This window comes from Macrobrachium nipponense, chromosome 6 (genome assembly GCF_015104395.2).
Source record: "Macrobrachium nipponense isolate FS-2020 chromosome 6, ASM1510439v2, whole genome shotgun sequence".
NCBI classification, from domain to species: domain Eukaryota; kingdom Metazoa; phylum Arthropoda; class Malacostraca; order Decapoda; family Palaemonidae; genus Macrobrachium; species Macrobrachium nipponense.
In genome coordinates, this window is record NC_061108.1 from 115,100,254 (window position 1) to 115,123,983 (window position 23,730).

General features: G+C 38.1%; 1 protein-coding gene across 1 annotated transcript in view; it reads right to left on the reverse strand.

The window, feature by feature from the left end:
• The window catches only part of LOC135216611 (X-ray repair cross-complementing protein 5-like), a 187,351-nt gene that overhangs the window by 114,817 nt on the left and 48,804 nt on the right, over window positions 1-23,730 (reverse strand). The window contains 1 exon segment of the mRNA XM_064251991.1: window positions 20,483-20,651. Coding sequence (XP_064108061.1) covers window positions 20,483-20,651 — 169 coding nt within the window.

Sequence of the window (23,730 nt, forward strand, 5' to 3'; positions counted from 1 at the left end):
GTATGCAACCATCAGAAATGAAAAAAATATAATTATCATATATAAATAATGCGATATATGATAGAGCGAAAACAAAATTTCATATATACATATTTGTATTCAAATCGCGCTGTGAACGGTTTAAGCTAACGAGTTAATTTTTGTTGTTGCATTGTACACTATATTGCAATCATTTTGGTATTTAACACATTGTAAAACGATCAAAGCAACACAGAGAAAATATTACCACAAAATGATGCATGAATTCGTAACGTGAGGACGTAAAAAAATGGTTTTTCATAAATTCACCATAAATCGAAAAATTGTTCTAGAGACTTCTAATATGTTTCAAAATGAAGATAAATGATTGAATATTACTATACTGTAAGAGTTTTAGCTTACAATCGCAGTTTTTGACCATTTCGGAGGAGGTAAAGTTGACCGACTGTGAAATTTTTTATATATTTTATTTATATGCAAATATTTCAAAAATGAGGAAAGGCTACAACCTTCAATTATTTTAAGTTGTATTCTACATGAAATTCCGCACGTTTTCATATATAAAACTCTATGAAACACCTAATATGAAACAGAGCAAATATTACGAGAATGCGACGTACGCATTTCGGACATTTGCAGCGGAGAATCCGCGCACAGAGGGAAGGAAAGTTTTTATTTTTAAATTCACCATAAATCTAAATATTACTATCTGTATTAGTTTTAGTATACAATTGCGTTTTTCAACCATTTCGGTCGAGTCAAAGTTGATCAAATGTGGTTTTTTTTTTCTATTTATCGTGATTTATATGCAAATATTTCCAAACTGAGAAAAGCTGCAACCTTCAATTATTTTTAGTTGTATCCTACTGAAATTGCGCACATTTTCATATATAAAACTTTATGTAACGGCTAATTTAAAATGGTGCAAACATTACGACAATCGGACAAAAAAATTTATGATTTTTTCGGAAGTTACTGCGCCGACGTAAGGAAAAATTTTTTCATAAATTTACCATAAATCAAAATATTGTGCTAGAGTTCCAATTTGTTGCAAAATAAAGGTAAATTATTGAATATTACTAGAATATAAGAGTTTTAGCTTACAATTGCCTTTTTCGACGATTTCGGTAGAGTCAAAGTTGACCGAAGGGTTGAAATTTTGGCACGTATCGTTATTTATATAAAAATATTTCAAAACTAATGAAAGCTACAACCATGAGTTGCTTTTAGTTGTATTCTACATGAAATTGCACACATTTTCATATATAATACTCCATTAACAGCTAATATAAAATGGTGCAAAAATGATGTCAAAGTGACAAAATAATTTCGGAGATGTGTCGCTGATGTTTTTTAGTGCGAGAAGAAAGAAATTCGCGCTTGTGCGCCTGTGTAACGGTTGTAAACAAAATAACGCCTTGATCCGTGAGCTCCCAGCATCCCCCAAGGCGAGCGGTTCAAAAGTTTTCGCCTGGTAGGCCTATAAGCATTTTTCCGCGAATTTTTAAAAAACTTTTTAAATCAACGTACCATACATCCAATCGGCACCCAACAGACAATTTATGTCGTCGTATTATACGTCCAATCGGGGTTTAAGGGTTAATCTTAAAAATTAACCCTCTTACGCCAAAGCCCAACAAATCAAAACCTCTCCTGTATGCCGGCGCCGGTTTGGAGTGAGCGCGGAAGCGGAAAATTTTTTTTTTTCAAAAAATCACAGCGCGCTTAGTTTTAAAGATTAAGAGTTCGTTTTTGGCTCATTTTTTTTTTCATTGCCTGAAGTTTAGTATGCAATCATCAGAAATGAAAAATAATATCATTATCATATGTAAATAATGCGATATATGGTAGCGAAAAAAAAAAAAATTCATAGATAATTGTATTCAAATCACGCTGTGCAAAAAACGGCCAAAAGCTAACGAGTACTTTTTTTTCGTTGTATTGTACACTAAATTGCAATCCTTTTTGATATATATACATAGTAAAACAATAAAAGCAACACCGGAAAAATATTATCACAAAATGATGTACGAATTCGTAACGCGCGGACGTAAAAAAATGTTATTTTCAAAAATTCACAGTAATTCTAAATATTGTTCTTGAGACTTCCAATTTGTTTTGAAAATTAAGACAAATGACTGAATATTACGATACGGTGAGATTTTTAGATTAGAATTGCAAATTTCGACCATTTCGGACGAGTTAAATTTGACCGAATGTCGAAACTTTTTATATATATATTTTTTTATATGCATATATTTCGGAGATGGAAAAAGCTACAACCTTCAATTATTTTTTATTGTATTCTTCATGAATTTGCGCACATTTTGATATATGATACTCTATAAAAAGGTTAATATGAAAAGGAGCAAATATTAGGATAATGCGATGTACGTATTTCGGAGACTTGCGGCCGCGAATCAGCGCGCGGAGTGAAGGTAAATATATTTTTCAAAAATTCACCATAAATCAAAATATTGTTTTAGAGACTTCAAATTTGTTTTAAAATGAAGAAAAATGACGAAATATTACTAGGCCATAAGAGTTTTAGCTTACAATTGCGTTTTTCAACTATTTCGGTAGAGTCAAATTTGACCAAACATGGTTTTTTTTCTACTTATCGTGATTTATATGCAAATATTTCGAAAAAAGAGAAAAGCTACAACCTTCAATCATTTTTAGTTGTATTTTACATGAAATTGTGCACATTTTCATATATAAAACTTTATGTAACAGCTAATTTTAAATGGTGCAAACATTTCGACAATCGCACAAAAAAATTCTGATTTTTTCGGAAGAGTTACCGCGCAAACGTAAGGAAAATGCTTTTTTTTGTTTTTTTTTTTTTTTTTTTTTTTTCATAAATTCACCATAAAAGGGATTTTGACGAAGGAAAAATCTATTTCTGGGTGATTGGCTCGTGTCGCCCTATGAAAGTAATCTTAACATCATTCTTTCTAGGTAAAATTAGCCTAAAATTACCAGAGAAAACAAAATTAAGAAAATGTCAGTAAAACTGACTCGCTCACTCTTAAAAAGAAGTGTCGGTATGATATAGGGGGCGAGTGTGGAACACTAAAGCCACGAGACACCAATTAGAACTTCCCTATCAGAATCCCCCCAAGAGAGAGCCGATACCAACGGGCGATGCAGCCTCTACTACTACTACTAGAGGACGCCACAGACAGCAGCGCCCCTAGCGGTCATCCTTAATTAAAACATAAATACATCTTGTCCTGCAAGGGGGGGTGGGGGGGAAAAACAACAATATAAAAAGGGGATGGGTTTCATAGGGCGACACGAGCCAATCACCCAGAAATAGATTTTTCCTTCGTCAAAATCCCTTTTCTGGGCGGTCAGCTCGTGTCGGCCTATGAAAGAGTACCAGAGAAACAGACAAGGAGATGGAAAAGGAAATATGAAACACAGATTAAAATGATGGATATAATATAAGTAAATCAAATACAGCATACAATTAAGCACTTAAACTAACTTATTACAATAATCAATAACAGAATGCTAGTAAACTTAAAGTACTTAAATGGTAGATAATAAAAAAAAAATTATAAATATGCATGTAAATAAGGGAATTTTTTGGATTTACTTAATTAGGATATATAATTACAAATATATACATACATGTGTCCTACCCTAGCATAAAAATAAGGGTAGGTACACTCAAGTCCATCATTAATACAATTAATACAATTAATTCAAATATATACAAACACATTGTGACTGAAACTTATCACAAACCCAATGGAGAATTTATACAAACATATTGTGGCCTACCCTAGCATAAAAATAAGGGTAGGAACACTGAAGTACATATTAGTACAAGGGTGGTTGTCCCTAGCAAAAAAATAAGGGACAAAACACTATAAGACACAACGGCTAAGGCTATGATGTTGAGTAGCCTGACGATAGGTTGAGGCATGTTGGTTGAAGTAGGTAGAAAGGAGACCTGGATCAATACTACAACTACTAAGCAGTATCAGGAGAAACTATGTTTCCCGCTGCTACTGCTGAAAACTTTAAAGACTCCAAGGACTTTAAAATAATGCCGTTTAAAGACTGTCGGGGATTTCCATCCAGTATACTTTCTAAGATCCTCAAAGTTCATATGTTGGAAATAATTAATTGAGGTGGCTACTCCCCTGATATCATGTGCTTTTGGGAATGACTCAGGGTTGGCTTGTTTAATGAAGTAAAGGATTTGTTGTCTAATGCCTTTAACTGATAAAGTCACCACTTTTTCTCTCATGAAGAGCACCCGAGGATCTAGAAGAAGTACGAGATAGAAAGGCTCTAAGAGTTGATACTGGGCAGAGAGAAGGATCCTGTGGAAGTGGGATAACCTTCCAAGGAGCCCACCTTGCAAGAGGATCTTCATTTTTGGCTAAAAAGCTACGATCCGGAGCCAGTAGAACTTCTCCTGATGGGAGGAATTCCACATGACCCGCATCCCTGGATAGAGCCGACAGTTCTGAAATTCTAGCTCCTGAGGCTAGGCTTAATAAGAATAATGTTTTCCTCAGGAGCATTATGAATGTACAAGATGAAGTTGTCAGTATCTGAAGCTAGTTTGAGGACATCATTTAAGAACCATGAAACTGTAGTAGGCCTCTGAGAAGGTCTAAGTCTAGCACAGGCTTTAGGGATAGATGTGAAATAAGAATCAGTCAAATCTATCTGAAAACCTACCTGAAAGATTTTCTTCAAAGCCGACTTATGAGTGGTAATCGTGCTAGCTGCTAAACCTTTTTCAAATAAGGATCTGAAAAAGGATATAGCCAAATTAACTGTCATGGTTGTAGTGTTCGATTCTCTCAAGAAAGATGCTAATTTTTTAACAGCTGAGTCATATTGTCTAATGGTTGACTCTCTCTTATCTGATTCTAGGAAGAGAATATTCTGTGGATCAATGTCCAGCATCTTTATTAGCCGCAAACTTCATGAAGTCCATAAAGTTAGGGTCTGGAGAGTTCCTGAGGAAGCGAACACAGTCCTCATTTGTACTGATTGTGATAGTTTGGGTATTGGGGATCCGTTGAGGTCGGAGACCCAATTCCAAAAGAAAGAGGTACCAGTTGCTCTTGGGCCAGTCCGGTGCAATCAGAGCTACTATCCCTTTGAAAGACCTTAGTTTGTCTAGGACTTTCAAGAGAAGATTCACTGGAGGAAAAACATAAATTCTCCTCCACTGATTCCAATCCAACGACAGGGCGTCGTGGCATAAGCCCAGAGGGTCCAGGTTGGGGGCCACATAGCAAGGGAGCTTGTGGTTCGCTTGTGAGGCGAAGAGATCCACTTGGAGACCCTGTGGGGACTCTCCGGCTTACCCACTGAATGACCCTCATACGACGTCCAGAGACCACTCTGATTCCAGAGGAACTGACCGGGACAGGGCGTCTGCTATCACATTTCTTACTCCTGCCAGGTGAGTGGCAGACAGTGCCATTTGTGTTTGCTTGCTAATGCAAAGATGGCTATCATGACATGGTTCACATGCTTGGATTTGGACCCTCCTCTGTTGATGCATGAAACTACCACTGCACTGTCCAAAAACTAGCCTTAGATGAGACTTCTTCGGGTTGAAGCAGTCTCTTCAGAGTAAGAAATACTGCCATTGCTTCCAACACGTTTATGTGGAGCTGGCGAAATTGAACTGACCAAGTCCCCTGAACCTGTTTGAACTGAGAGTATCCCCCCACCCGGACCCGGACAGGATGGGGCCATCCTGTGAATGGTTAACACTGGGAGGGGATATTGAAGGGGTACTTTCTTGGCTAAGTTCTTTACTTTTGACCAAGGCCGTAGTTGGTTGCGGAGGATCTGTGGGATTACTGACAACTTGTCTCGATATTTGGAGTTTGCTTTTGACCGCCAAATTCGATTTATATCTTTCACTTTCTTTCAGCCTTTGTTTCCGAAGGGATATCTGTTTTACCCGAAGCACTGAAGAGACCCTAGGATGCTCTCCCTGGTTTCTTCTTGACGTTTTGTTTGCATTTGAGAAATTGCCTGACAGATTTTGCTATTTCCTTCCGTTTGACCACTGGAATTGATAGATTGTGGGAGGACAAATCCCTGGATTCCTAGCCACTGAAAACGAGATTCCGGAATAAGTCTGGATTTCGTTTTTTTTTGTTTTATCTGGAACCCCAGATGTTCCAGAAAGTGAACTACCTTTTTGGTAGCTTTGAGACATTCCTCGACTGTTGGTGCCCAGATCAACCAATCGTCGAGGTATGCCGCTACCCATGATTCCCTGAGCTCTCAATTGTTGTACACCCACTTTCTGCTATCTTTGTGAATACCCTGGGGGCTACATTCAGACCGAAGGGCATCACTTTGAATGAGAATGTCTGATTTCCTAGCCTGAATCCTAGGAATGGGCGGAAGTGCCTGGCTATAGGGATATGATAGTATGCGTCTGTAAGATCATGGAGCATGTGACGGCTCCACGCGGAAGTAAGGTCCTTACTTGCGAGAGATGGGGTAAGCATCTTGAACTTGTCGCAGCGAATGAAAGAGTTTAGCTTTGACAAGTCTAAGATTACCCTTCTTTTTGTTGAGCCTTTCTTTGGCACGCTGAATAAGCGACCTTGAAATTTTTAGATGTTTGACTCTCGCAATAGCTCCTTTCTGAAGGAGTTCTTCCGCGTAATCTATCAATTCCTTTGACGGTATCTGATGAAATGATTTGATTGGAGGAGGATCTTGGATCCAGCTCCAGCCTAATCCTTTGGACACTATGCTCTGTGCCCAACTGCTGACCCCCACCCCCCCTGTGGCGGAAGAGGAACAGCCTCCCTCCTACCTGGGGAGCCTCATTGCCGATGGGCGGGTTGGCCACCACGCCCTCCTCTGAACTGCTTACTCCTTGTGCCCCTTCCTGCGCACGTGACGAAAGTAAACCTCTCCCCCTACCCCTCGGTTGAGAGTAGCCTTGAGCCTCATAAGCAGGGTTAAAGGCAGGCGAGATAGCGTAGGAAGTCGAAGGTTGCGATTGCTGGGTGCACCAGGAGGAAGGCTGGGTTTGCTTAGATGTAGCAGGTTGTCCCTGTTGGGTAACTGGGGGACATGCCTGCACAAACTGCTGCTGATGCTGGAGTTTTTTATATGGCTGGAACCTCTTACCAGCTTTCTTTGGTTTCTTGCCAGCAGTGGGAACGGATTCCTGTTTCCTCTTAGAGGAAATACCCCACCTAGCTCTAAGGCTCTGGTTGAGTCTAGCAGCTTCGTGGTGGACTTCGTTCACTGCGGACTCTGGGAAGAGATCCGCTCCCCACATGCTCGCAGCCAAGAGTCTATTAGGCTCGTGCCTGATAGTGCACTCTTGAAGAACATGTTTGCGACAGTTCCTCCTGGCTTGGAAGAAGTCAAAGGCGTCTAACAGAACCGTCTGAAACTGCGATTTCGCCAGGATCTTGAACAGCGGTTCGTTAGCCGTATGAAAGAGCAGCCATTTCCGGGGTAAAAACGATAAGAGAGTTAAGGGACCTGCCAAACCTAGTTCGCGCATCGAACTCTGCCTGGATTAGGGAATCCGGCAGCCTAGGTAACTTCTCACCGAACTGGTCCATAGCGCAGTCCGGCTTGAGTTTACCCAGCGTGAAAGTAGCTGGCAGGTTTTCCCATAACTCTCCGAAGGCGGGGAAGAGTGGAGAAGTAGACTCCGACTCTCTCAACTGTGGAACGGGCTCATCCTTGAGGACTGCCTGAAGAGCCTTCTCCACCAATTTCGTGGCGAACGGAAGAGAGACCTCCTCTTCCGTCGCGAAAATAGTGAAGGGGCTCTTATAGGCCTGGAGTCTAGTGTTAGTACACTCCCAGTCCTCAAGGCAGTGAACCCATTCCCGTTGGGCGTGATCTCTACTGTAGAGGACTGACTCCTTCGAGATCTTGTCCTCTCTCGTAAGAGCCGTTGGCGTCAGCCTAGCATACCCGATGAAAGGCTGTGACAGACCCGGAGGATAGAACTCGAAGTCCTCAATCCTTCGAGTGCCAAACTCCGGGATCGAAATCATCCCGTCCTTAAAAGGAGCGTAGGCCGCTACTCTCCATGGATTGTCCATAGAGAAAGCTGGCAAGGAGTCGTAAAGGCGGAAGTTTGAGAATCCCCGTGCTAGAAGCAGGGGGAGACTGGGGGAGGAGCCTGGGATAGCCCAGCTACCCGATCCTCATTCTCTCTCATTCTATTAGAGAGTTCCTGGACCGTCTGTCCAGTTTGAGACAGACTGCTCGACAATTGCGCGAACATCTGCTCAAAACGTGTTCCCCAAGCTGAAATTTGGGAACCTACCATCACTCCTACCTGACTCCATATTCCTGGTGAGACAGGAGAGGGAACGCAGGAGCTGGTGCTTGCCACCCCTGCCGGCATAGCCGGAGAGGGGGGCAGCGGAGGCGGGAGAAGGCAGCGACACTCGGAGTAGCGCGAGCCTTCTCCTTCGAAGCCTTGCTTCTGGAGCTCTTCGACTGGGAAGAGCTCGGCTTAGCCTTCACCGCGTCGGCGTATGAAGTCGATGACTTCCTGGCCGAGAAGACGAAGACGACTTCCTAGAAGTCGTCTTAGACAAGGTCTTCGGTTCTCTCTTTCCTTCTCCTTAGGAGGTACAGAGAGAGCGGGAGTGCGGCTAGGGATCTCGGATCCCGGAAAGCCTTGGAAAGAGGCGGAAGAAGAAGGGACAGGAGAAGATCCAGGAGCGCCCAAGGAAAGACCTTGGGCGCCCGACAAACCTACCTCAACCAAAAAATCCTCACTACTACCCCGCCATCGCTCGAGATTCAGGTCCAGGGCGGCGACGTCCGGAACTGACTCCTGGGAGGCTACGACCCCAAACGAATGCTGAGTTCTTGTTGGATGGTGGCTATCACGGGGGCGGCGGACAATGGGGTCGACGTAGCCCGTCGACTTGCCCGCAGGGAAGATCTGGATGGCCAGCTTCCTATCCATATGTAGGGCTGGCCCTTGGCGGCGTTTTTCCCAAAGCCGCCCACCCACGCTTTCAGGGTGGCGAGGGCGACTTCCCTCACACCGCTAGCCTGAAAGAAAGGCTGGATTAGCTACCAATTGCGGACAGGGTTAACAAACTTACGAACTAGAAGTTGTTAGTAAATTCATAAGTAACCTCATAATGGACACCTTACCCCATCCCCCAGCTGAGTGACCAGGTCGTAGCATATAGCGCAGGCCTCGGGGTGCCAGACGATCGACTCGTTGTACGAAGTGGCACACGGGGCGTGAGACCTGCACTCGTCATGTCCACAGGGGTCATACAGCGTCGCATTACAGGCGAGGACCTGGCAGTTGGTAGCCTGTAAGTGAAAACGTACATGAGTACAGAGTAACACTTACAGCCTAACATATGCTCCGCTGGTGCCGGAGCGATAAAGTTAGATAAAACCAGAGCCCCGCTAAAATACATGTGGTAACCAGGTTGGAAGATAGGCTATGGCTCCGCCAATGGCGGAGTCACAAGAATCAACCAACTAGGAGTGATGGTAATGGAAACCACGACGGATAATGGCGGGGATGGTTGATAAAATGAATAATAATAATACACAATTCATTGTAAAATATCTTATAATAGGGTATATATCCTTAAAGTAGCAAATAACAACATTAAAACAACTTCTCTCCACCCGTCTACTAGAAGAGTGCGTAGGTAAGGGTAAGCTCCCTTCCGGTAGCGGGGGAGAGATATAAGGATATAGTAGGCAAGCAATCGACCATCCATAGCACCCACCCTGCCCGCTAGCGGAGCCAATATCCTATAACCAAAGGGGCCCCGGCTGCGACGGAAGGCTCCTTTCGTATCGTAAGGGAGGTGGCTGAGTAATGGGGATGGGGAGGGGGGGATGGAGGTCCCGGCGAAACACGGCGGGAGCGAGGAAAGGGGGGAGGGATGGCCTACTCCTCCCCACCTCACCAACTACCCGTATGGAGACCCGGTACCTCAAAGTGGTCGCCCTATACCCCCTGCTGGCGGAACCCCCCCGCCCCCCCGGTCACCTCCGAGAGTGTGAGAGAAGGCGATGAGGTTGTTATGACAACCAAGGGGTCCCCCAGCTCCTCCCTACATCAGAGGGGGAGGGAAGGGGCAGGGTAAGGTGCTATAGTACACGTGACCGCAAGTGGCCTAGGCCGCGAGCAACACAACCGTGGTATGGGCCACGTGAACCAAGCTGTACCAACATGTGGAACAAGCACCTAGGCTAGCCTAACACCCTAAATAAAAATCATACATCGAAAAGGGGGAAGAGACACTTTAGTAAAAGAGAAAGAAGCCCAGGAGGAGACAGACTGTTCCGAGAAACAGAAGCCTCTCGGAGCCCAGCGATAGCCGATGTAGAGCAAGAGCCGGGATGCTGGGCCGAAAATAATAATAATAATAGCCCTAAATACCAAGCTAAGAGAATGGTAGGAGGGCTGAACTAGCTAAAACTCGATGTAAACAATGAATGTGAAAAAGTAAGCCATAAAGCATAAGAAGTCCCAGTATGGAGGACCGGGAATTCTTACGAGGCGGCTGGCCGCCACGAGACAACCGAGGACCGTATTTGACCTATAAAAAGGAAAATACTGGTACCCGGAAGATAAAATTACAGTAAAATGTTACTTATGAGTTACTTAACTTAGCCGTGGCGGATAGCAGAGCGTTCCATGATTCCCAAAACTGATAATCCCAAGAAAAAACACGAGCACAAGAAAATGGCGACTTGTCGCTGGTGCTAAAAATTAAGGATGACCGCTAGGGGCGCTGCTGTCTGTGGCGTCCTCTAGTAGTAGTAGTAGAGGCTGCATCGCCCGTTGGTATCGGCTCTCTCTTAGGGGGATTCTGATAGGGAAGTTCTAATTGGTGTTTGTCTCGTGGTAGTGTTCCACACTCGCCCCCTATATCATAACCGACACTTCTTTTTAAGAGTGAGCGAGTCAGTTTTACTGACATTTTCTTAATTTTGTTTTTTTCTCTGGTAATTTTAGGCTATTTTACCTAGAAAGAATGATGTTAAGGATTACTTTCATAGGCCGACACGAGCTGAGCCAGAAATCAAAATATTGTGCTAGAGACTTCCAAGTCGTTGCAAAATGAAGTAAATGATTGAATATTACTAGAATATGAGAGTTTTAGCTTACAATTGCGTTTTTCGACCATTTTCGGTAGAGTCAAAGTTGAACCACCGAAAGTTGAAATTTTTGCACTTAACCGTTATTTATATGAAAATATTTCGAAACTGATAAAAGCTACAACCATGGGTTGTTTTTGTTGTATTGTGCATGAAATTGCGCACATTTCCATATATATAAAACTTTATGTAACGGCAAATTTAAAAGGGTGCAAACATTAGGACAATCGCACGAAAAAATTTATCGGAAGAGTTATCGCACGAACGTAAGGAAAAAGTTTTTTCATAAATTCACCATAAATCAAAATATTGTGCTAGAGACGTCCAATTTATTGCAAAATGAAGGCAAATGATTGAATATTTCTATAATATAAGAATTTTAGCTTACAATTGCGTTTCTCAACCATTTCTGTAGAGTCAAAGTTGACCGAGGTTGAAATTTTTGCACTTATCGTTACTTTATTATGAAAATATTTTCCAAAACTTGATAAAAGCTACAATCATGAGTATTTTTTTGTTGTATTTTACATGAAATTGCGCACATTTTCATATATAATACTTCATGTAAAGGATAATTTAAAATGGTGCAAAAATTATGTCAAAGTGACGAAATAATTTCCGAGATGTGTCACTGATACTTTTTAGTGCGATAAGAAAGAAATTCGCGCTTGCGCGGGCCTGCGTAGCGAATTGTAAAACAAAACAACGCCGTTGATCCAGTGAACTCCCAGCATCCCCCAAGGCGCGTGATACAAAAGTTTTCGGCTGGTAGGCCTATATATTTTTCCGCGAATTTTTAAAAAAACTTTTTTGAGCCGACATATGATACGTCCAATCGGCATACGGGAGACATTTTGACTCTACGTTTAATACGTCCAATCGGCGTAAGAGGGTTAAGCGTATTGTGATTTTTTTTTTTTTAAATTTTCCCCTTCGGGAAAAAATTGTCAATAAACCAATCTAAAACTTACTTTTAGTATTGTTGCTTTAGGATATGTGTTTATTTAGGTATAAAACAGTTGAAATTGTTAATAACTAAAATTCAATAATTTCTTGAAATTTGGGAGTTGGGAACACCGTCTTAACCCTTAAACGCTGAGCCGGTATTTCCGAAAGTGTCTCCCGCTGGCATACGTGAGACACTTTCGGAAATACCGGCTCGGCGTTTAAGGGTTAAGAGGTGTCCCAACTCTCAAATTTCAAGAAACTATTGAATTTTAGTTAACAATTTCAACTGTTTTATACCTAAATAAACACATATCCTGAAGCAACAATACTATAAGTAAGTTTAAGATTGGTTTATTGACAATTTTGTTTATCACTTTATGACATTGTAAACCACAGGTGTGAGATAGTCCTGTAAAAAACATGTCTGAATAATTCAGGATATGATCAGGAAGTTAATCACAGTTTTGGACTGTTTTGTGTGTAAATAAACATATCTTTAAAAACAAAAAATTATTGGGGCTAAAAAAGCAATTTATTAAGATTGGTTCCATGGACAAATTTTTTTCATCACTTGTATAGCACTGTGAACGACGGATTGTAAAAAATGTAAGTTGATGAATGATCTTACATTGATCAAGTTTGAGATATACACTATTTTGGACTGTTCTACAATAAAAAAATATATATATCTGGAAATATTCTTGCTACAAAAGAATTTTTAGATTGGTTCAAGGATAAATTTATTCATCTTTGTTATGGCACTGAACGAAAAATTGTAAACAAAAAAAGCATGGAAAATGAATGTGATAATAAAATTTATTCAAAAATAATTGTTTCCAATTAAAATAACCCATTTTCTCTAGGATTAGAGTAATAAAGAATATGGCTATAAGGATAACTGGCCTCTGGAATCTAAATAATTCTAATTGTTTTTTTGTTTTTGAGTTCAGAAATATTGATTTTTTGTTGTTTCCTGAGAAGTTACTTTTTTTTCTTTTAAACTAAATGCTTCGATCTCCAAGACAACTGAAACAAGACTTGTGTTTTTTCAGTTTTATTTGTATAATAATCAATAGTTAGAAAGTCATTTACTTTATAAAGGGGCCCTATGGTGTCAGCACTCCCAATCAATTCAAATTTTAGGAAATATATACATATCAAGAGACAGCACAGTTCTATTTATCTAATTATATTGTAAGTTTCAGGGCATATTTCTTATATGATTAAATAGTTTCAGGGCAAAATCAGCTTTCTAAATGTCATAGTTTCACAGTTATTACAAAATAAGCTAAATTTTTTCTTGTGCTGTTTTCTCAAAACTTACTTTTTTCAAAATTAAATGCTTTAATCTCCAAGACAACTGACCGAAAACTCAATTTAAATTCTTTTTACAGTTTGTACATCAACTACATATCTACTTATTTAGCAGTTGCACTCGATTAAAAAAAAAGCACAAAAACAACGAACTCAAAAGCAGAATGGGTCACAAAAGAAGATAGGATACTTTGTTTGGGCACTTGATACAGGGCCAGGTCACACACTGGGCCCCGGACGGAGCGTTTCCAAGTGTACGAAAACCGGGGAAACATAAAAAAAAAAAAAAAAAAAAAAAAAAAAAACAAAAAAAAAAAAAAAAAAAAAAAAAAAAATCTATAAATATGAAAACTGAGGTTTGGCTGTATTTACAAGTGGAGAAACTTATTTTTGAGTGCAACTTTTTCTCTGCTATATTTTTAAAGTTTCAAAAAAAATTTTCAACTTCAAAATCATGAACTTGAGAGGTCAAGCATCATTATTTCCTCACCTGTACTTTTTTTTGGTACAGCTGTATAACAAGTGGTAAAAATCTTATTTAATTCCTTCAATCATAAGGTAGAATGAAGAACTTTCTATACAATGGGACCTTATGGCAACGGTGCACCCCTTAAACTGAAGCATAAAAATCAATTTTCTTCATGCAAATGTCCATATATATAAATTTTTTCTTAAAATTCATGTGCTACACTTCTGTGCTAGTCTCATTATATTCCCTAGTTGACTTACAGAATTAATAGCCTTCTATTAAATATTTTTGCTAGTTAAATAAGAAAATAATAAAAATCCAAACTAACAAACAACCCTAACTTCATGATTGTAAATGGGCATATCCTTAAAAGCAAATCACGTTCAACACATCTTAAATGAAATTGCTCTAAACCTGAGCTATAAGAACCTTGCTAAAAGACCTTTTTACCATGAAACAAGCACACAGGAAATGCAATAAGAAAAACGAGACCATATATCACATAGCAAGCAAATATCCAGCACTCGCACAAAACCAGCAGAAAAAGAGGCATGATTCCATAGCAAAAGTCCTCCACTGGAGCCTGTGCAAGAAACACCAGCTAGCTTGCAGTAATAAGTGGTATGAACACCAACCTGAGGGAGTGATAGAAAACGATCAAGCAAGACCCTCTGGGACTACGGTACCAGAGCAGATGGGGTGATACTTGCCATAGACCAAATGTGATGATTGAGAAAATCAAGAAAATATCACTCATTGATGTTGCAATATCATGGAACACCAGAGTAGATGTGAAAGAAAAAAATTGATATGTATCGAGAACTGAAAATAGAAATAAGGAGGATATGGGATATACCAGAGGAAATTGTACCCATAATCATAGGAACACTAGGCACGATCCCAAGATTCCTGAAAAGGAACTTGGAAAAACTGGATGCTGAAGTAGCTCCAGGACTCATGCAAAGAGTGTGCTACCAGAAACAACATATAGTGAGAAAAGTGACGTCGCCTAGGAGGCAGGATGTAGCCCAGAACTCCACACTATAACCACCCAGTCGAATAGGATGACTGTGATAAACCACAAATAATAAATAAATAAAAATTCACATTCTTACTGTGCTTAACCCAGTGTTAACTGTGCAATGATAAACTATTCCTTATTTCTACTGTATTTACTGTTGTAGTCTTTAGTTTTTCCTTTGTCTGTGTTTAAAAGAAATAACTGCATAAGCCTACAATCAATATTATCAAAAGCTTAAAATAGTGCAAGAGCTATAGCCCTCCAGTGCATATCTTATACACTGTTGGCCAAGGAAATTTCTAATGTAACATGACTAGCCAGTTCATACAGAGTACATTCCTGGTTCTGTTAAAATTTTTCAGTTAACTGGTATGTGAACTTAAAAAATTAACTAAAAAACTACAACTGTGTAACCAATACATGATGGCTGCTGAAGAAACAGTACTGTAGTAGTATGATTTTTTTTTTCAGAAAGGAAAAGAAACTAACTTTGGGTTGGAATTAAAGGCAGTGGGTTTGTGAGCTGGTTTGTATGGAAAAGTCTAATATCTATTTATTTAAAAATATTTTTTTATTTTACTTTTGTTTTTTTTTTAGTTGTAAATATTAACTTAAAAGTTTTTGTTTTTCTGCTATAGGAGTCTGTTGTGTAACTGATGTGGCTGTTTGTTTGTACTGAATGCAAGTCTTGTACAGATACATTAGATGTTCATAGAAAGGAGTTTGCTAGTAGGCAGCTGATGACAGCAATTGTCATCCTGTATGTAGTGTGACAGTTTCAAATTCTATGATATCACACCTCTTGATAAAAGTAACTTTTTAGGCCTTCCCCTTATGGATGGTTCTTATTTTTCTTTCTGAGTAAAGTATTAAAACTGTGTTTTCTGTGGGCTTTTGATGAGGAAAGGTGAACTTTGTCAATTATTGCTTTTGAAACTGGCCGAATAGCCTTTGAAGTGAATTTATGATTCAAAGAAGTGCCTAGTGCACAAGCATAGTTAAAAGAACTGTTGCATCAATATATAACAGGACAAATAGAAGTGTAAATAGTGTGAGTTGGATAATGTTTTCAATTTTAAGAAAACTTAAGCTAACTTATTCCAAATCCAGCACTGTGCATTTTCACGGTACTTGACTGCTTTTTTGTCAGTTTGGTTTCGTAAGTTTGGTTTTGTAAGTTAACCCTTAAACGCCGAGCCTCTATTTACAAAAGTGTCTGTCGTATGCCGGCGGCGTTCGGGAGTGAGAGCTGATGCAGAAAAAAGTATTTTTAAAAAATCCCAGCACGCTTAGATTTCAAGATTAAGAGTTCATTTTTGGCTCCTTTTTTGTCATTGCCTAAAGTTTAGTATGCAACCATCAGAAATGAAAAAAAATATAATTATCATATATAAATATTGGAATATAGGACAGCGCAAAAAAAAAAAAAAGAAAAAAAAAAAAAAATCATATCATTGTATACAAATTGCGCTGTGAGCAAAACGGTGAACGTTGTATTGTACACTAAATTGCGATGAATTTGGTATATAACAAATTGTAAAACGATCAAAGCAACATAGAGAAAATATTATCACAAAATGATGCATGAATTCGTAACTTGTGGACATAAAAATAAGTTTTTTTCTAAAATTCGTGCATGCGCAGCTGGGTAACGCTTGTTAACAAAACAACAGCGTGATCCGTGAACTCCCAGCATCCCTCAAGGGGCGTGATTTAAAATCTTTCGCAAACTAGGCCTATAAATATTTTTCGGCAAATATTTAAAAAAACTTTTTGTAGTCGACATACCGTACGTCCACTTGGCACCCAAAAGACAATTTTAGTCAACGTATAATACGTCCAGTAGGCATTTAAGGGTTAAGTAGTTGTATAAAATTGATGTGTACTTGAGTGTGTGTGAAGGTGTGAAAGGGGAATATTTTCCTTAGAAATTCTTAGTTTCTAAGAAAAAAAGAATTTCATTGTTTATATTTCATGTGAGTGCATGTACATAAATATAAATATAAAATATAAATATAAATATAAATATATATACATATATATATATATATATATATATATATATATATATATATATATATATATATATATATATATATATATATATATATATATATATATATATATATATATATATATATTATATATATACATACACACACACATATACAGGGGGTCCTCGAGTACGATGTTGATCCGTTCTTACGATGCGTCGTAACACGATTTTCAGCGTAAGTCGGAACATTGAAAAATACCACATGATTTTTAATGAAATACCTATATCAATAACAATGAGAGAACAATTCCTTACCTTTATTAGTTTGATTGGCTTGCACACTGGAGAGGAAGCTGCGGTGGCTGGAGAGACTGGGGGAGGTTAGTGAAGAGAAAAGAACCTCCAGAGTTGCTGGGATGCTGAGGCAGGTGATTCAGTTATTAGACCACTACGCTGCTTAGTTATCACTGTCGCTTTATAGGAGCAGATCCTTTCACATGTTCAACGATGCGCTCTTTATCTTTGATAATGGTAGCAACGGTCGAACGGCTAAGGCCAAGCGAGCGGCCATGTTTGTTGGCGTTTCTCCCTTCTCAGATCGCTTTATAATGTCCACTTTAATTTCCATGGTGATGGCCTTCTTTTCTTCGATGCACTACCATCAGAAGAGTCCGCCTTGCGCTTGGGGAGCCATAACAAAGAGCAAAAAGTTACAAAAACGATACAACACAGGGAGAGAGAGGCGTGTAAACAACCAAAATGGCGTATGGGCGAGGAATGAGCGTAGCGAAGCGACGCCGTCCTCTCCCCCACAAAGCGTATTCTTCCGCCGTGCGCCCGGAACTAGTTCGCGTTTGTTTACGTTGCTTACGACGCTAAACCGCGTAAGACGGAACGACGCAATATATTATTTTTTATATTTTTATGGGGGCGCGTTCGTAACCACGAAACATCGTAAGTCGAGGACCAGCGTAACCCGAGGACTACTGTATATATATATATATATATATATATATATATATATATATATATATATATATATATAAAATATACATAAACACACACACACACATATCAACTGTAATCATTTTGGCAACCTTGAGTTCTAAAAAGAGGCCAAAATGCCACTTTATTAGTTGCAAGTTAGTTTTAATGATAAATTAATGTTAAGAAGAATTGTTCTGTGAATATCCTTACAAATTTTCACACAACATCTGCCCTTTTCTTTTACTGTTGCTTTATATTGTCAATTTAGCTACAACAGTACTAAATGTACAAAGACAGTTGAATGTGCATGCATACCATTACACATATCAGCATACAATAGCTGCTGAAGAGAGTGCCTAATGCATTGAGACAGTTAAATGTGCACAATCATGTACCAACCAAAACAAAGCAATCAACTCTCAAGTTATTTTCTCTTTTTAAAACATCACTGGTAAAAATTATACTGCATCCTTGACACAGCTATATAAAGTAAATAAGTACTAATATAGTTTTGTTATGAGAAACTTTGGCAAGAAACTTAAAACATAGGTTACAAGAAATTCAGTAAACCATCTTAGGATCAGGTATATCTACTATTATTGCCTTTTAATTAATGATGAGAAATTGTTAACATACAGAAAAATAGTTGAGCAAATTAAGGCCTCTAAGGCCATTCTTTGAGTGAGGCTCCTCTTCTTACACCTGTCATCCTGAACCCTTTCTGACCAACTGTGCCTACCATTCTAAGAATGTTCAAAGGTCCTAAATAACCTAGACAATACAGGTGAAGCTCTAAACGAGTTTCCAAATTCTTCCTAACAAAGTGTCCCAGACCCTTTCTCCTCATTCAAATTCTTCCTCACAAGATGACTCAGATCCTTTGTCCTCATTTCAGCAAATGCTTAATTATCATAGAACAATTTTTTCCTTAGCCATTACTTATAATTACATTATTTCATGGTTAGAAAATTGTCTGGATGCTATATTTTCTTTGACAAAAGAAAGCAGTATTCATTGCTCACACAAGGGGTATGTAATCCTTAACCCTATCAGAAACTGGTGGATGGATTTTTATCTAAAAAATTGTACATATTTTATGATAAGCCCCTTCTTTATTGCTAACATGAATCATAGAGAGAGTGATAGAGACTAAGCTGCTAAAAAGTATAGATATGCTGACTGTCACCTGTAATATTTGTTTGAAGAACCTACAACTGATGTAAGAATCATAACTTGTCTTTCATACACACAGGGGAGGTGTTTACAATAATTGTAAAAACAATATAATTTGAATAATACCTCTTCAGACCGAACATAAATAACATGGGTTGAAATCCCTACATTCTTGGGAATGCACTGTAGTAGGGAACAGCACTTATATCCAAGTAATACCACAAGAAACACCTTGTGAGTTTACATCATGGAGGATATCACAATAGGAATACACAGATGGGTACAATAAAGCAAATGCTACCCTGTTTTCTTTGCCATCAGTTGTAATTCCCTATAGCCCTTGAAGTCATTTGCATGAGCTAAAATAAGATAGATTTCTGGTTCTTTGCTTCATGATCCATTCCTTAAACAATAAGTCTATAGGTATTTCTGGATCCCCTGGTTCCTAGATAGATAAACTATTCTGACAGTGAAAGGAAAAGTCCTTCTTCAGATTTAGCCAAGAATAAGAGCAAAATGGCCTTTAATAGCTAGATATTGTTTTTTCTACATAGGTGACAGCAAATGACAGAGGTATCAAATTCAAAGCATAAACTTTAAGAAATGCAGTTCGCTTATTAACGTCAAGTTTGTCTTAGTGTCAACAAGCCACCAGAACTTTCATGAATGACTGATAGTTCTTTGCATGAAAGTCTGCTAACTGTGGAACAGTGGTATAGATTTAAACCTAATCAGAGGCCCTTCCTTACATTACTGGGAAACAAAAAGTAGGAGAGGTGTTTGCAGGAAATAGTAATTCTGTCTCTTCAACATCAATATCATGATGAAAAGAAATGCTTGATATAGCTTTGCACACAGCTTGAAAAAGATGGAAATGACTAGATTCATAAAAAGCACTTCTTCAAACATTACCTCTGCAAAACACTTTACAGTCACAAAGGCAGAGAAGCTGAATTCCTGAGACCATAAGAAGTTAACTAAATTGGAGAAGTCCCATCAAAGATGCATCTTTCCTCTAATGAAGGGGAAGCACTAACAACACACATATAAGCAGAGAAAACCAAAAAATCAACCACGGGAAGATCCTATTCTCTCAGGTTTGGAAGCATTATGCAGCGTTCCAATAACATAATATGAAGAGCAGGATGCTTCTCATACCCAATGCTTGCTGTCTGACAATCAAAGCCAGGAATTCTGAATGATGTTCCATACTTGGTATCTACAATTACAAGTTAGGAATCACTGGCACCAATACAAAAATTACTGGCCGGCTTTATTTTCCCCTTTCTTTTAAGAGACTTGAGCTTCCAGGACCTCTTTTTGCATATAATGGCAAGATTATCAACAAATTTTAAAAGTTATACAAAACCAGTGATCCCTTAACTTCCTTGTAGATACTTAAACAAAAAAATAAATAAATAAATTTTCATTATTTACACAGCAAAGATAGTACACTCACCTATGAATGGTACCAATGTTGTTCCATATTTATATCCGGGGATAACCTCATCTTCATCCACAGGAGTTTCTGTATCATCTTTTCGGTGGAATGAAGTTTCTTTAATAATGACTGCACTTTCATCAGATGCGTACGCTGTTTTCCACGTAGGAACTGTGGAATGTTTAATCTGAAAAAATCCAGAATACCATTACAAAATGGTAAGATATATTTTTAATGAAGAAAATAAGAACCAATTTTTCCTCTTAACCCTTAAACGCCAAATGGACGTATTAAACGTCGAGTCAAAATCTCCCCCGATTGCCGAATGGACGTACCATAAGTTGACTCAAAAACGTTTTTTTAAAAATTCGCGGAAAAATACTTATAGGCCTACCAGCCTAAAACTTTTGAATCACGTGCCTTGGGGGATGCTGGGAGTTCACGGATCAAGGCGTTGTTTTGTTTACAATCATTACGCAGGCGCGCAAGCGCGAATTTCTTTCTTATCGCACTCAAAAGTATCAGTGACACATCTCAAAAATTATCTTGTCACTTTGACATAATTTTTGCACCGTTTTAAATTATCCGTTACATGAAGTATTATATATGAAAATGTGCGCAATTTCATTTAAAATACAACAAAAAAATACTCATGATTGTAGCTTTTATCAGTTTTGAAATATTTCCATATAAATAACGATGTGCCAAAATTTCAACCTTCGGTCAACTTTGACTCTACCGAAATGGTCAAAAACGCAATTGTAGGCTAAAACGCTTATATTGTAGTAATATTCAACTATTTACCTTAATTTTGCAACAAATTGGAAGTCTCTAGCACAATATTTCAATTTATGGTGAATTTATGAAAAAAATTTTTCCTTACGTCCGCGTGGTAACTCTTCCGAAAAAAATCATACATGCGATTGTGGTAATGTTTGCACCATTTTAAAATTAGCCGTTACATAAAGTTTTATATATGGAAATGTGCGCAATTTCATGCACAATACAACTAAAAACAACCCATGGTTGTAGCTTTTATCAGTTTTGAAATATTTTCATATAAATAACGATAAGTGACAAATTTTCAACCTTCAGTCAATTTTGACTCTACCGAAATGGTCGAAAAACGCAATTGTAAGCTAAAACTCTTATATTTTAGTAATATTTAATCATTTACCTTCATTTTGTAACAAATTGGAAGTCTCTAGCACAATATTTTGATTTATGGTGAATTTATGAAAAAAATAACATTTTCCTTACGCCCGCGTGGTAACTTCCGAAAAAATCATACGTGCGATTGTGGTAATGTTTGCACCATTTTAAATTAGCCGTTACATTAAGTTTTATATACGAAAATGTGCGCAATTTCATGTAGAATACAAAGAAAAATAATTGAAGGTGGTAGCTTTTCTCATTTTTGAAATATTTGCATATAAATCATGATAAATAGAAAAAAAACCACGTTCGGTCAACTTTGACTCTACGAAATGGTCGAAAAACGCAATTTTAAGCTAAAACTCTTATATTTTAGTAATATTCAATCATTTACCTTCATTTTGCAACAAATTGGAAGTCTCTAGCACAATATTTTAATTTATGGTGAATTTATGTATGAAAAAAACTTTCCTTCCCTCCGTGCGCGGATTCTCCGCCATAAATCTCCGAATTGCGTACATCACATTCTCGGAAAATTTGCTCCATTTCATATTGGGCATTTCATAGAGTTTTATATATGAAAATGTGCGCAATTTCACGTAGAATAAAAGGAAAAATATTTGAAGGTTGTAGCTTTTTTAATTTCAGAAATAATTGCATATAAAAAAAATTTATAAAAAAATTTCGACATTTGGTCATTTTTAACTCGTCGGAAATGGTCAAAAACTGCAATTGTAAGCTAAAACTCTTACAGTATTGTAATATTCAATCATTTGTATTCATTTTGAAACAAATTGGAAGTCTCTAGAACAATATTTAGATTTACAGTGAATTTTTTCAAAACATTTTTTTACGTACCCTGCGTTACGAATTCATACATCATTTTGTGATAATATTTTTCCGGTGTTGCTTTTATTGTTTTACAATGTATTATATATCAAAATGATTGCAATTTAGTGTACAATACAACGAAAAAAAAGAAACTCGTTAGCTTTTATCGTTTTTTGCACAGCGTGATTTTAATACAATTATGTATGATTTTTTTTTTTTTTCGCTACCATATATCGCATTATTTACATATGATAATGATATTATTTTTCATTTCTGATGATTGCATACATGGAAATAGGGGCGAGTGGGATCACTACCACGAGTCATTTACCATTTAGACCTTCCAACATAAAATCCCCAACTGAGAGAGCTGATACTAAAGGGTGATGCGACCGCTACTACTACTACTACTGACGCCATGCGGAGAGCAGCGCCCCTAGCGGTCATCCTTAATCTATGAACTTCTTGTCCTGTAGGGTGGGTAAAAAGAATAGGGTGGGTTTCATAGGGCGACACAAGCCAATCACCCAGAAATAGATTTTTCCTACGTCAAAATCCCTTTTCTGGGCTCAGCTCGTGTCGGCCTATGAAACAGTACCAGAGAAACAGACAAGATGGAAAAAAGGACAAATGAAACCCAATAGTAAAAAAGTAATATAATATAAGTGAATCAAGACTCATTACAGTATACTAACAAAAGTACTTAAAACTAACTTATACTAAACAATGGCAGGGTTAACATACCAAATTAATATAAAGTACTTAAAATTAGCTTATACTAGACATGGTGATACATAATAGTGTAATGGCAAATAGAACAATATAGAATGATTCACTAATTTAAATATTTACAAAATATACAAACTCATTGTGTTCTACCCTAGCATAAAAATAAGGGTAGAAACACTGAAGTACATTATATGTACACAACGTGGATGCCCCTAGCAAAAAAATAAGGGGCATTCCACCAATACGATCCTAGCGGCTAAGGCTAGAGTATCCCAAGAAGCATGGCAATAGGGTGAGGCATGTTGGACGAGGTAGGTAGAAAGGAGACCTGGATCTAAACTACAACTACTGTGCAGTATCAGGAGAAACAATGTTTCCCGCTGCTACTGCTGAAAATTTTAAAGATTCCAAGGACTTCAGGTAATGACGTTTAAAGACTGTCGGTGATTTCCATCCAGTATACTTTTCAAGATCCTCAAAATTCATATGTTGGAAATAATTAATTGAGGTGCTACTCTCCTCTGATATCAATGTGCTTTTGGAAATGATTC